At 37.0% G+C, this 15,776-nt stretch overlaps 2 protein-coding genes across 2 annotated transcripts; one reads left to right on the top strand and one right to left on the bottom strand.

The window, feature by feature from the left end:
- Positions 1 to 667: 667 nt before the first annotated feature.
- Positions 668 to 2,085, bottom strand: LOC148169340 (brachyurin-like). Its single transcript, XM_088044156.1, has 4 exons — positions 1,959 to 2,085; positions 1,610 to 1,776; positions 1,367 to 1,557; positions 668 to 1,318 (listed from the first exon to the last, which is right to left on the bottom strand). Exons 1-4 carry the CDS (start codon positions 2,083 to 2,085, stop codon positions 760 to 762), a joined length of 1,044 nt encoding a protein of 347 aa, XP_087900282.1. The 3' UTR covers positions 668 to 759.
- Positions 2,086 to 7,874: 5,789 nt separating this feature from the next.
- On the top strand, positions 7,875 to 8,793 carry LOC148169339 (brachyurin-like). Its single transcript, XM_088044155.1, has 3 exons — positions 7,875 to 7,974; positions 8,027 to 8,232; positions 8,280 to 8,793. The coding sequence occupies exons 1-3, from the start codon at positions 7,921 to 7,923 to the stop codon at positions 8,791 to 8,793; spliced, it is 774 nt and encodes a 257-aa protein (XP_087900281.1). The 5' UTR covers positions 7,875 to 7,920.
- The last annotated feature ends 6,983 nt before the right edge of the window (positions 8,794 to 15,776 follow it).

Genomic DNA, 15,776 nt, shown 5'->3' with positions numbered 1-15,776 from the left:
GCGAACAGAGACAGAAGCTCTCAAATACGCCGAGTGTTAGATCAGCTCTCAGGGTGCAACTAGAAGTGTGAACACCGACAACAATAGGAAACGAAAATCACTAAAGAATTGTCCAAAATTTACTCTAAGAAAACATACAAAAATTCACCCTTATCTTAAGTTGACTTGATTACCTGCGGGATTAGTACCGGTGACTCCTGACTTAAACAAAGTCAAGAGAATTTCAATTTTTAATAATAAAGTAATATTTGTCAGTACGCTGTCAAATACAGACAGAGCGGGGTGTCGGTACTTAAACCATACTCTTAAATTTTTATGATAGATCGGGATAAGTTCGTGAAATAGACTGTAGTTGTTTATATTTTGTTTCAGGAAAAATGCAATTTTTATATTGTTTCTCGGAAAATGTAAAGTTCCACAACATTTTGTCTCGATTATCTGATGTTTTGTCAATAAAGAGAAGAAACTTTACCTATATTTGAATCCGTCTTTTATAAAATGTCCCAATAAAGCGGCTGTCTCAATTACAAATATTTAAAAGTTGAAAAAAATACGACTAAAGCAAATGTAAAAGTTGTTCTCTACTCGCAAAATGAGTAATTTCCAGTAATGATCTAACGACTGGACTTCTTTCGGGTTCGGTGTAATAAAAATAAAAAGGTTATAATAACAACGTTATTTAGCAAATTTTATTAAAAATCCAAAATACACATAGGTATATTCCCACCACCTTGTATTTTCATTTTTATTTGAATAGTTTTATCCTACAAGAGCATCTGAGTTTGCTAATATCCAAGGCACAAAACTAGTAATTCGTGTAAATCCAGATGGTGCAGAATTAGGACATTGTGGGTGAATGAAGGCAGTTAATCCAATTAAAACGCCATCGGTAACAAGTGGTACACCAACATCTCCATCACATAGACCACCCAGCGTTTGAAAAAAAGATTTTGTGCAGATGAAACTTGGATCCAAAGAACCATAAGTCTCCTCACATTGAGAATTATCCATAACAACAACTTGAGTGGCAAATATATGGAGAGAAACGCTAGTTCCACTAGACCCCGCTACAACCCAATTACTGATTGTAGCCACATTACCAACAAAACCACCGTCGGCATCAAATGGCAAAAAAATAGGTCTAATAAATGCAGATTCTTTAAGAGTTTGAGGAAGCCTGACTAGTGCAATATCATTCAACAATCCTGAATGGTCGTATTCTGGATGTATAATAAATTGCGTACAATCTAAAATAAATTCACCAGCTACTGGCTCTTTAATGTTATCAGCACCCACGTATATTTTAACTGTTGTCGTACTAAAAAAAAGTTTTATTTTATTATTTTTTTTTTGCAAAAATTCTTACCTCTCAAGACAAGCTGCCTGTGTTAGAACATAGTTTAAGGAAATGAGGGCGCCAGTACATACCGATGAAGTTCCGTTTAAAGGCACTAGAATATAAACTTGGTATGGTAAGGAATGGGGCGTAATTTGGTTACCACCAAATATTCTTGGAGCGGGTTTAGATAAAACAGGATTAACAGGTTGTTTATAAATCTAAAAAGTTTTCGATTAAACCAATGCGTAACATTGGTAAATTGATTCTCACCTGGGGTGCGGTCGAAACCACAGATACCAGGGCCAGAACAAAAGTGAGCTTCATGGCTGTACTAAAAATTTTAATCTTGGACGTTTTATATAGTCTACTCAAACACTTCAATTTGATTTCTGTAAACAGCTCTCGGAAAAACCCAATCAAAGTGCAAAACCGATACTCTATGTTTATAGATTACATTTTAACAAATGTTCAATTTAAATTAAGTGTAATCAAATAAAAACTTAAATAAAACTAATTAATTATAATGATTTTTAATAAAAATGGTGCAGTTTGCAGTTGCAAGTCTAAAACAAACTGCTACAACTTTATTTCAAGTTTGATTTTTTTTTTTGCAATATGCTATTAAATTTCATGAAAATTAGCAATAAATTCGTTTTTATTATTTTGAGTGCAGAGAGATTTTTTAAATCTGACAATATTTTATTTACGATTATTCTTAATTTACAATTAAAAAAAAGAGATATCATGCCATCAAATGTCAAAATTTGAGTAATAATCAAAGTTTACTAAATGGTTACTTTTTGAACCAACATCTGGTCCGAATCGCCTACTTTTTGCATAATCGTAGATAATACCTACCTATTTTTGCAACAATTATCACACGATTTAGAGTGTCAGGCCTTTTCCTTGTTAAGTGCAAAATAATGTTATTTCGAAAATAAAATGACAATGAAAATATCAATTGTATATAGCAAAATACACTTATCGTTGTACTAATAATATCTAAAATAATTCACTTGTATCATAAATAAATATTAACTATGGTGACAATCTAAAATTAAAATTAAACAATTTTGACATGGTCATTTATAGCGGGGATAAGCTACAGATTAGTCGAATAAAATCAACAGTATGAAAAATTAAAAAGAAAAGTATAAATACAAACCAAAAAAAGTCGGATTTGGAGTGGAGTGATTTCCACTGGGTTACAATAGGATGACAATTAAAAAAACGCAAATTGTATTAAATAGTACGGTTCAAAAATACCACTTTTCAAAAAGAAGAATTCAAAAATAAAAGTCTTACCACAAAAAAGTTGCAGCATATCTCTAATAAAAGTAAAAGCAGATAACATAAAGAAATAATGCGATTTAGAATTGTTTATGTGTAAGCTTTTAGAGAATGTCATTAGTGACAAGAAATTAATGTAACGGTCTATGTAAAAATTGCATGAAGACGAATTGCAACAGAATTATTTTTAGCAAAATGGAGCAATTTCACATCAAAAACAACAATAAAGTGAGTTTTTTTTGAACGCTTGAATTCATGCTTATGACAATATTCTCTACTCTGTTTTTTATTTTTACCATTGCAGGCTGTCCGGAAAGTGACGCACCACCTTGAAAAGGGGTAATTGGGTGTCCCCTAAAGTACCAAAAAAATGTTAAAAAAAATTCCAGACTCTCTGTTTTCGTAGGAGGAGCAAAAGAAAATTAGGAAAATGGCAACATTGCAGAACTGCACCCCCCTATAATTTAAATTTCCAGTATTCAAAGCCATAGTAATGTTGCTGTTGTATTGTTGGCGTTAGTCAGGTCGGCTCATGTAACTATGGTTTCACGTGAACGATGTCACACTGATCGAGATTGTTGATTCAAAAATATTGTTTCAATTTTTAGGTATTTCTTACAAGATTTTTTCGATTTTCTTTGCACCATGCCTTTGGGCAAATGGTCCTTTAGGTAACAAATTCATTTGAACGTAAAATTATTGCACAGAAATCGTTAGTTTTCGCATCAAACTTTGCCTCTTTAATCCATCATATCTCGAAAAATTAAACACATGGATTTTTTTTTTAAATTTTTTCGGTGATCTATGGCATGGTCCGATGATACAGTTTCATGGTGGTGCGCGACTTTCCGGAGATTCTGTATGTATCTCAATCACAATTTTTTTAGAATCGCAAATTTACCTATCTTTCAGCTGATAATAAATGTCATTATATTTTTTATCCACTTAAGAATATTGTAATAACTTAATCTTAAGTGTGACAAAACCATTTTTTAATTACCTAGTTTGGGTTTTTCCAAAAAAAATATGATAAAACAGACGTAAATTTAAACTACAAGCAAATTACGAAAACTTTATTCATGAACAAATTTTTGGCTAATAGAAATGATGATGAATTTGATAAAAGTTTGAATAATTTTGCAACATTCGACAAAAATCTCGGAATTAATTATTGAATTCGCGCAAATTATAAACCTTCTTTTCGTAACAGTAAAACTGTTAAAATTTATACAGGTGTCCCAGAACTCATGCCTAGCCGAAAATCGAAAATTATGTTCCCTCATCTCTAATTCTTTTTTTTTTGTTTTATGATGGTCGTTTTTTTTTGCAGACGCATCAATTGGTGTTGTTCCTCGAATATGTTAGCATGAATAAAAACTTGCAAAAGCTACTTGTCTTTCTGGTGTTTCTGGCTCTTCGAAGAATACGTTTTCAATATTTAGCGTGGTGTCAGAAATTACCAGTTAAAATAAAAATCTTGGTTATTTAAGACTTAACTTTGTTGTTAATCAGACATAATATTGTCGTACTAGTACGGAAAAGTAACATTTTGCGAGACACTTGTGCATATAATATACAGGTGTCCCAGAAGTTGTGACTCAGAGAAAAATGGCTTATGGAGACAACAATTCAGAACCAAAATTTTGAAACAAAAATTTGTTAGCTTAAAATAATTGAATAAAGACAAAAAAACGGAATCTCAAAGCTGAACAAAATTTGAAAATCGGTAACTATGGACACATACTTTCATTCATTGGTCAAGTAAATAGTACGCTCTCGTTACCTAGAAAATTGGGATGGCCTTTTACTCCACCTTTAGAATAAGCTTTTGAGATTGGTTGTTAATTTTTTATTCTTTCTCCAATACTATTAAACATGATCAATTTTATATTTAAAATTTACCATCTGTATTGCTGTCGGCACCTCTCCTTTTTCTCTGGATTATGAGTTCTAGGACACCTGTACAAGTACCTAGTACCGTGTGTTTCAATAACTACTAAACATAGATGATTTTTTCCTACATTACAAATAAAAGTCGGTTAGGGTAGTACAATGGACGCAAATTGAGCTGAAGTTTGTTGCGAATACTTTTGAAGAGCTTTCATGACAGTTGTGGTACTGGCAGCAATTCAAACAGACAACATAACCTACAAATTACATTTTCAGTTTAAATTTTTATTTGTTAATTGTTAGGATGTCTGATATGGTTACGTTTAAAGGCAGGTGGCGGAAACGAAAATTTGCAAGAGAAGATCAAAGTTTGAGTGCTTGCCGCAGTTCAAAAAACCGGTTATTGGAAAACAATTCTGAAATTTCTCCGAAAAATGCTGTAGAGACGTTTATTTGAGAACAAGTTGTGCAGATTACGGAGTTGAGAAAGAAACTTATTTCTAATTTGCAAAATATGTTCGCGACAACCAAGCAACGTTGTCGCATTGAACTATGTATGTTAAAGTGTCACTTTCGGTTTTCTTGATTATTTTAAGAAAAACATCTAGACAATATTCTGGGTAATTTTCATAATAATTCTAGGACGCGTTAATATTTTAACAGCTAAAACTAACTTGTTACACGGATTCTTATGACAACTTTGACTTCGATTTTCTCGAAAACTGTACGGTAGATCGATTTATAATTTTTGTGAAGTTGTTAGTGCACCGCTATTATAAACTTCAGCAAAGTGTTATTAACCTATTACCGCCCAGTGTCCTATATATAGGACAGCTAGTTTAAATTTTTTTTAAAGTACTTTAGAATTGTTTTTTCTGTATGTTTTAATTTTTACCATAAACTACTGCCTTTTGACTTTCCATTAACATTTTTTTTCAAGCAAATGGTTGTTTCAGATTTTAGCAAAAAATAATCGAAAAACTTCGGTTTTCAGTGCATTTGTCACTTCACCGTATTTAATTTTTTTGCTGTAAAATGATAAACTAAATATAAAATTTGACTTATGGATTATTACATGTAAGGTTCATTCTTAACAAAGCCACATATTTTGTACATATTTTCTGCTTTTTACATAGTAATAATAGGTCGTTAATTATGCTGTCCTATATATAGGACACTGGGCAGATTCGTTAAGTTTACAGAAGTATGTCTGCCCATATTTTTCATGTCGAATTTTTGCATATTGCTTTACCAATGCAAACAATTTTATTCTTAACTATAAAGGAGATGATAGTCTTTATAGGGGAGGGGGGCTGACTATATAATATACTGGGAAACCTAGAAATTGACATACATGGGTGAGATTTGAACATAAAAATAAAGCAAAAATCAACTCTGGTCGACCAAAAAGACTTCCAAATGTCTAATGTCACTCGTAGTATTTTTTAAAAAAACTTATAAGTCGCGAAAGTTTAAAATTTATTAAACTTAGAACCATAAGATGTTGAAAAGAGGTATTTGTGATCACCGATTTGATGGAATGAGCAAGTTTTCAATCTCAAATTTTTCCAAATAAGTCTTTAAGGCTAGAGTTAGTAGTAAAAAATAACTGAACACTCCCAATCATGTATTAAAAAAATTCTTACCATTTATGAGAGGGATTGAACAATTACCAGATTACCAGATAAATATTCAATTCTAATTAGAAAATGAAAAATGGTCCAGGGCGGTTATCACAATAATGATAACAACCATCTATACACGAATTTTATATAATTTATCCCACAAAATTTTCGTCGCTTTTGATTTTCGAAGAATTGGTGCGAAACTATGAAATTCAGACGCTAGGGGTTGCAGCTAACATACGGGATGAGGGGAAAATTTATGAAAAAAAATCCTTTTTGTTATAAATTTAACATACAACCTAGAATAGAAGGTTTTGAGTCATGTTATATTGGTCAGTAAAATATATTACTTCTATTTATTTAATGAACGTTTCTACATGAATCCGCCCAGTGTCCTATATATAGGACAGCTTAGAAAAAATAGAAGACAAACTTTTTTTTTCAAAATTTGTAAGTAGGATCACTCAGGTATCTAAACTAAACCTCATGTGTAAAATTATGAAAAAAAAATTATTTCTGGTAGCGGGCGTTAATGGGTTAAAATCCTAGGAAAACAGTTACGTCGACCATATTACCTTAAGGACAAATTGAATTAGTCTGATAGTAATCTTTATGATTTGTTATAGTGTTATTGTTTCAAAAAACAAATTTAAAATTTAAAATTCAATTCCATCGATAAGTCTTTGGTCGTCAATGTTTAAAAGACATTAAATTGGAAACAATCATCCGACAGGCGATGACTTTTAATAACATTATTAAATGTCAATCTATAACAGTTGTTTTATATTATGTGTATAAAATGACATTCCAGATGTAATTGTGTAGTAGATTTTTCAGTATTAGCAACTTACGCAAGTCATTGCGTATCAAATTGTGAAGTTATTGTACTGCACCGCTCGCTTATAATACAAAAAATGTTATCGAAATAGTATATTATGAAACGCGTTTCATAATGAACATTTTGCCGCACGCACGTTTTTAAGGCACGACGAGCGCAGCGAGGAGTGTCGTAAAGTAGTAAGTGCGGCAAAATGCATTATGAACAAGTATCATACGCTATTTTTCCTATTTCGCCTTATTTTAAACGAAAAAACTTGATTTCGAAATCTAGGGAATTTTAGGGTGGTTGGCATTTGCAAAACGTTCGGGAAAAAATTCGAAGTAGCCCAATCCAATTTCAGTCAGTTTGACAGGTGTGACGGTTTGAGGTTATCGGAGCGCAAGGGAGCTAAGAGAGCGAAGATGTTGATCATGATCATGATAGTTCTCTGGCATCCAAAGAGTTTTTCTCCAATGAATTATTAAGCCAAGTACAACAAGAAATAATGGTGTATTGATCGATTTATCATGGTTTATCAAAACCAAAATCTAAATTGTCAACGTTGACGGCAGGTTGACGGTTTGTCTGCTGCAAACCTAAAAAAAATATAAGTTTCTGGAAATATTGGCACGGGATTGGTCTATTACGATACCGAAATACGCTCAAACGCGTATCGAAATATCTTCATTATGAACGCGAAATAGAAAAAAATGTTATTAAGCCAATAGGAACATAAAAATTTTGTTGAGCGTCAAGTGGATTTCAAAAAGATGCGAATATGGTATTAATTGGACTATAAACTCAAACTATTTATTTATTTAGAAGTGGTCTACAAACATGAAATTATCACGTTTGCACTTTGTTTGGGTTTTCCCAGAGCTTGTCGCAGAATCTATATTGAAGAATCCTAGAAAACTATATAAAGCGTCAAACGTCCAATTTTTGGTACAATCAAAATGAATTTCATATACGTTCTTGCACTAACATCTGTGGTTTCGGCCTCTCCTCAGGTAACTATCAGCTTACCATTTTTGTGTACTAATTTAATGACAATAATTTTAGCTCATTTCTAATATTTATAATTATCCTATCAAATCTGTTTTTGCTAAACCTGCTCCCAGAATTTTTGATGGTCAACAAGCAACTCCTAATTCATTCCCGTATCATGCTCATATTTCAGTGCTTTCAAACGTAAATGCAGCATGGAGGTGCAATGGAGTTCTCGTTTCCCGAAACTATGTTCTAACGCAAGCAGCTTGTCTTCACGAGTAAGAAATGTTTTAAAAAATTAAAGTACTTCATACCTTCTTTTTAGGGCAATCCATGCTAAAATAATTTTGGGAGCTTTTAATGTTGAAGAAGAAGAAGTCACTCAAGTCGTTTTAAACAGTACACATTTTATTATTCATGAATTCTACGATCATTCCAAGATTGGAAATGATATCGCACTTATCCAGCTGCCACAACCTGTTGTAGAAACTCCAGCGATTAGACCGATTGCTTTGGCAAGTGATGAAAACAACGATTTCTCCCATACTTTGGCGACTATCAGTAGCTGGATGACGACGAACCCTGATGGACAAACTATTGACTACCTTTTACATTTTTCTCAAGTTTTTATTATTACAAATGAAGAATGTGGCACTCTTATAGATTCAAAATTGATATGCGCAGAACCCCTTCCTCGCAAACAGAACGGGTTATGTGAAGGAGATGTTGGTGTGCCACTTGTTACCTATGGTCGTCTGGTTGGTTTAGCTGCTTTCGTTTTTCCAGAACAGTGTCCCAGTTCTGCACCATCTGGATTCACACGAATTAACACTTACTAAATCTTGAGCAGGCTCTCTCGCTTCGATAGTTGAGAGGTCCGAGTTTTTCACTTTGGGCGCTTCTCCTCCGAACCGAAAAAATCGAGGCGTTTTTTGGCTCGATTTTCGGATAGAGGACCCTTTCCCCCAACTAATGCGCGAGGTTTCGAGTCTTTAGGCGCTTCGGGGGCCGTTTTCTCGATTTTTAAAAAACCTTTGGTCTTTCGATGATTGACATTTCAACTTCATGTCAGTGGCGCTGGTGGCGCTGGCGCTGCTGTCATATGTTTACGTTTTCCACCGGTTTTCTGCTTGAAGATGTTGTAACGTCATGTGCAACTGGTTTTGGGGATTCTCGACACTTTTCACGATCCGCCGCGCCCCTGGACACCTTACACGCGCACATTTTCGCTCTTCAAAGGACACGATTTGCAAAAAAAACAAACCGTTTTTTTCGTCCGACGATTGACATTGACATTTCGATGCACGTCGTTGGTGGCGCTGGTGTCGTGCTTCGGCCAATGAGCTTCCGCTACGTTCTCTGGATCAAAAACCCATCGCATAAAAAAAAATTCGATGCAGTGACAGTTGGCATTGCTCAAATTTGGTGTTTTACGTGCTGCCTATGCAATTTAAACTCGAAACGACGTTTTTGTGAGGTTAAAACACCTAACTGGGTAGTTTCAAATAGCAGAAAAACTTGAACATCTTTAAATATCAACAACAAAATGAGAATTTGAACAGCCTTCATTGAAGTGAAGCAGACAGGTATTGAGAAGAGAAGGGCAAATGGAAATGGAAGAATGAAACGAAAGGCAACAAACATGAAAATACACGTTTTTGAGGTTAAGAGCCCCCTTTCCAGCAGAACAGACAGATGCGATGTTATCTTAATTGCCAATGTTGCGGTTGGCACCGATGAAACGACCAACTCACGCTCTAAGGTTGGCAACACTGAATGTGTTTCACGTGCTGCCTAAGCAAATCGAACTTGAAATGTCATTTTTTGTGAGGTTATGAGGTTGTGTTTTTTTCTTTGCCATTAATTAGGTCATTATCTAATCCTTAACGATCCTTTCGCATCAAAATTTCCTTCCATTGTTTGCAATTCTGGGATTGGTGGAGGTACCGCAGATTGTGACGACCAAACGAAAAAGCTCATCGGGTGGTTGATGAAAGAGCCTTGAAAGAGCCTTGAAAGACAACGGAACAATCGTTGTAACAATCTGTTCTGAGTGAGGTATTTTCTTTCACATTATTAATGCTGTCATTCTGAAGTCAAACTTTTTTCCCATCAGAAACACCGCACTGCGTGGTTTCTTCAATGACGAACAACATTTTTGAAGATATTTTATACGTCACAAACTTTTATGGAAAATAACAGAAAAACATGAAGATCTTTAGACATCAGCAACATAATGGGAGTTTGAACAACTTCAGGAATCACAACCTCTATTGGAAAGTGGCAGAGAAACGTAGAGATCGGTTGTGTTGTAATAATCTGTTTTGAGGTATTTTCGTTTACATTGTCAAGGCTGTCATTCTGAAGTCAATCTTTCGAAAACTCTGCGCTGTGCGGTTTGATTGAAGAACTTTTGGATTATGCTTCATGATTCACAATTCTCTTTGGAAAGCAGAAAAACATGGAGATCTTTAAATATCAGTAACATAATGGGAGTTTGAATAACTGTTTGGAATAAGACTTAAACTTCACCACCCCTTTTGGAAAGTTGCAGAGAAGCACAGAGATCTCCTGTGTTGTGGTGCCCTTTTTGAAGTATTTTCTTTTGCATTGTCAATCTGAACTAAAATTTTCTTCTCTTCAGCAACACTTCGCTGTGGGGTTTTTTATTCAAGAACAAGATTAGGGAAGATTTTTGGAAAGCATCGTTAGAGGTTCAATTGCGAATAACAAAACTTTCTACCGATCTTTGCTCTCGCTTTTGTTGCAATACTTTGAAGAACAGCACGATGGGACTCTTCCGGTCATTGCAATTCTGGGACTGGTGGAGACTTCGCAAATTGTGACGAACAAACGAAGATGATTGGGCGGGCTATGAAAGAACCTTAAAAAAGACAATGGAACAACACTTGCAATTGCAAGTGAACGATTTGTTTCAGAAGTGGGCCAATTTACTTCAGTTTTTGTGGAAAACATCATCAATGACGTGAAGTTGTGTCTTCTGTGTTGTAATCTTCTGTTCTGAGGTATTTTCTTTTAATATCGATGCTATCATTCTGAAGTCAAACTTTTTTTATCAGGAACATCTCACTGTGTGGTTTAATTGACGGACAACATTTTGGAAGATGTTTGGTGCGCCACAATCTCTTATGGAAGGTAACAGATAAACATGGAGATCTTTAGACATCAGCAACATAATGAGAGTTTGGACAACTTTTTGGAATACGATTTTTGGTGTTCAACTTCATGATATTATGGAATGAAGAAGAAAACAATTTGTGCAAGCATCGCAGATTGTGACCAAACAAAGGTTGATGAACATTTTCTTTTAGAGGTTGGCCAATTCTTTTCAATTTGTGTTGAATGCATGTTTTTACCCATCACATATTCTTTTGGAAGATACTTTATCCTTTCAATCTATTTTGGGAACTAACAGAAGCTAGGAGATTTTTTATTAACATCAGCAACGTAATTGGCGTTAATTCTGGCCAAAATTTTCGAAAAAAAGGAACAATGCTGTCGATTTAAAGACAAAAAACCTACTAGATAGACCACGCTGCGTGGTGTTATTGAAGAACCGCCTTTTAAACATGCTTTATCCTTCACAGTCTTTATTGGAAAATGAACTGTCAACAAGTGCCTACATGCTCTTACCTACATATTGTCACACCTTTCAAAAAAAGGTCGGTAGGTGACACCGCACCGGTGCTCTTATAGCCTTTGGTGAGCTGGTGTCGTGGGCCAGAGAGAATGGGCGCCAAGAACTTAGTTTGATTTTAAAGTAGCCAAGTCGCTCAATGCTACGCGGAAGTAAAATAAATGGTTTAAAAAAATTTGGTTTTAATAAAAAATATGAAACTAACAATTGGTGAAATTTTAGGTGATGTTGGTTACTTAAATTTAAATGACAGGTTCGTTACCGTGTCACAGCTGTGATTGGTTTACAGAAAGACTATAAAAAAAGGTTAAATATTAAAAATAATAATGATTAATTGAATTGAACTCAAGAGGAAGTTAATAAAATCAGGTTACAGGCCAGCGAGACTCTCGATGGAGTCTAGATAACACGCTGTCGGTGACGTCGATAGTACGACTCAGGCGGTGACGCAATTAAACAATAATATCGCAAAAAAGGTACTTATCGCCGTCGGGAACGCTCCAGGTGCCTCTGTCGTCTGGTCCGGGCTGGATGTGGCCGCTCGGGATGGTTATTAGCGGGCGAGAAAGTCTCGGCTACTCCACGAGGTCGATCGGGGACTCAAGGCGACGGGCAAGGGTGTTACGGGCGTACCGGCGAGAATCGGGTAGTCGTTTGTGCGAGAGTCGTAGGCGTCCGTGCGAGAGTTGTAGGCGTCCGTGCGAGAGTTGTAGGCGTCCGTGCGAGAGTTGTAGGCGGGCGTGCGAGAGTTGTAGGCGTCCGTGCGACCCTAATTTTCTAAATTAGTATATCGTCAAGAAAAAACGTGAAGTATTACCTCTCTGAGGGTGGACGATACCTAATGCGGTTCTGGGGTTCTTAACCGCAAATACGGGACTTCAAATAGTACTAGGAAGTGCTTAGACGGTAAAAATAAGGTACTATAAGGTAAGATACTACGTCTACTTCCTTCGAAGCCCAAAACGGAAAAGAGAGTTGAAAGGCCACGAGGAATCGTAGGTGGCACTACCTGCGTTTTCGGGGATGATAAGAAGATTCCGACCTCTGCGCGAGTACCGCGGGCGTTCTCAATGTCGCACTTGTCAAAGGGTCGTGATTGACAGGTTATGTTTGTTTGTTATTGTTGGCGGACATCCGCAATAAACGTAAGTTGGTAAGTGATACTGTTATTTAACATAGTAGTCGCGAGGGGGTTGATCTTGAAAACTAAAACGGTTGTTGTAGGGATTTAGGGAAAGGTAGGGAACCAGTCATGACGAATTCCTGGACTGGACAACATAAAGGGGCTTTAAACCACACCGAGTCGCCCTGGGTTCGGTGCGACGATACGAGAAGGAACGTGGGCTCTGAAATTCACTGGAAGGGTGCCAACACCTTCCAGAGGGACAGTCTGAAAACGCTCAGGGGTGGTCTGCGCCTCACCAACCCCTTCCTGGCGAACATACGAAATTTTTGGGGCAAAGGCTTGATCCAACTTCCCCTAGGATTGGAGCCGAAGAAAAGATAGAGAAGATAAACGCGATAATAGTAAGTTTTGAACTGTGGAGACTTACTAGACTATTATTCATTTTAGGTTGAACACTGATGTTGTCGTGTCAACGGTGGAAAAGTACCCAGGCATTTATGGGACTCCAAAATCGCCTCCCATACCAGCGGTGTCTCGCGTTTATCCCCTAATCCACAAAAATCTTAATAAATGGCCTTGTTCTCATTTTAGAAACGTTACACTGCCCCCTTCCAAAAAAGAAGAAAAAGATGAAGTCTTTTTCTTAAAATAATCTGTCGTCAGGAAGAGAAAAGCCCTACAATAATCAACTCTTTGTAACCAATCTATTAATCCGGTAAAATTTCCGTAAATCCGCGTCTTAAAGGTCGTTACATCTGTGTCATGTGACAATTAAAAGCAAAACAGTGTCGGTATCTGCGCGTACCATACGCCTCGGGAGGGTCAAAATCAGTAGTTTCCGTTTTTTTTTTGGAAACTGTCAAAATCGGTAGGGGTCAAAATTGGGGGTTGTCAAGGACTGTTCGCAATTTAGTCTGTAGCATGAGGCTAGATAATACCTTGCGCGAGAAAAAAAAATCGGTAAATGAGGTAGAGTAGTTTTAATCGTAGGGAAAAATAATTTAATCGACCAGGAATATTTCGATAAGAGGACGCGGTCTCGTCCAAGGTAGTCGGTAGATTAAATAACGGTAATTTCGGTAAAAGAACGTCGGTAACGTCCTAGCGGTAGGTTGACAGATATTTTAATTTAGGTAAATGAGAAGTTGACAGTAACGGCGATGAATGAGAGAACGAGGGAGAAAAAAGTTAGTCTGAACTTTCGGTATCTTGGGTCGAATTCGATTCACTGTCCGAATCGGCCGTGTCGGTAACATCATCATCATAATAGAAGAAACACAAAGACGAAGACAGAGAGAAGCACAAGCACAAAGGGAAGCACGGGACACCTTCGGAACAGGCGGGCTCTAGGAAAGAGATTAAGTTATCTCGTGGCATACCGGAGTAAGAAATTCCCCATTTAAAAGCGGGAACCGATTTAGTTGAAGGGAGTTTAGCGGTATCGGTAAAAGACATCGTCGTAGAGTTAAACCACGGACGTAACGGATTCACAAGAGTCGCTGGCGACAACAAGAGACAATCTCGAAGGTCTGCTTCGAGTTTGAGGGCGGTAGCATACAGTTCGTCACGTTGTTCGAGGGCTGCATCTTTATTCTCAACCGGAATGGGTACTCGCAAAATTCGCTCGCGAACATGATTCAGTCTCGAGGTAATCCGGCGGCACAAGGAGTCACCCGGCGGTCCTGAACCGAATTCAAAGATGAGGGTCGTTACCGAATCCAAAGTGGAGGAAATTTCGCGAATGTCTGACTCAAAGATAAGATATTTTGTAGAGAAATGAACTGGATTTGACCTCTCCTTAAACAGTTCATGTTCCAACAAGTGCCTTTTTTCCTCAATAGGACGTTTAGTCTTAATTCGCCGAATTAGAAGTTCATAGTTAACCTCCGCCTCCGACAGATATTCCGGTACAATCATTTTTATATCCATGTTCGTGTAAAGCCTGTTACTGATTCTATTATTTAAAAAAATACTGAAAATAGATACTTGACTTAACGAAAACTAGGCCCACTTGCCTGACAAAAAAATTAAGTTAAATGGCCCCACGTTGGGCGCCAAAATCTTGTGTCACACCTTTCAAAAAAAGGTCGGTAGGTGACACCGCACCGGTGCTCTTATAGCCTTTGGTGAGCTGGTGTCGTGGGCCAGAGAGAATGGGCGCCAAGAACTTAGTTTGATTTTAAAGTAGCCAAGTCGCTCAATGCTACGCGGAAGTAAAATAAATGGTTTAAAAAAATTTGGTTTTAATAAAAAATATGAAACTAACAATTGGTGAAATTTTAGGTGATGTTGGTTACTTAAATTTAAATGACAGGTTCGTTACCGTGTCACAGCTGTGATTGGTTTACAGAAAGACTATAAAAAAAGGTTAAATATTAAAAATAATAATGATTAATTGAATTGAACTCAAGAGGAAGTTAATAAAATCAGGTTACAGGCCAGCGAGACTCTCGATGGAGTCTAGATAACACGCTGTCGGTGACGTCGATAGTACGACTCAGGCGGTGACGCAATTAAACAATAATATCGCAAAAAAGGTACTTATCGCCGTCGGGAACGCTCCAGGTGCCTCTGTCGTCTGGTCCGGGCTGGATGTGGCCGCTCGGGATGGTTATTAGCGGGCGAGAAAGTCTCGGCTACTCCACGAGGTCGATCGGGGACTCAAGGCGACGGGCAAGGGTGTTACGGGCGTACCGGCGAGAATCGGGTAGTCGTTTGTGCGAGAGTCGTAGGCGTCCGTGCGAGAGTTGTAGGCGTCCGTGCGAGAGTTGTAGGCGTCCGTGCGAGAGTTGTAGGCGGGCGTGCGAGAGTTGTAGGCGTCCGTGCGACCCTAATTTTCTAAATTAGTATATCGTCAAGAAAAAACGTGAAGTATTACCTCTCTGAGGGTGGACGATACCTAATGCGGTTCTGGGGTTCTTAACCGCAAATACGGGACTTCAAATAGTACTAGGAAGTGCTTAGACGGTAAAAATAAGGTACTATAAGGTAAGATACTACGTCTACTTCCTTCGAAGCCCAAAACGGAAAAGAGAGTT

Source organism: Gnatocerus cornutus, chromosome 8, assembly GCF_029298725.1.
Source record: "Gnatocerus cornutus isolate USDA-ARS CGAHR chromosome 8, icGnaCorn1.1, whole genome shotgun sequence".
Lineage (NCBI taxonomy): Eukaryota > Metazoa > Arthropoda > Insecta > Coleoptera > Tenebrionidae > Gnatocerus > Gnatocerus cornutus.
This window is presented reverse-complemented; position numbering and strand designations above follow the sequence as displayed.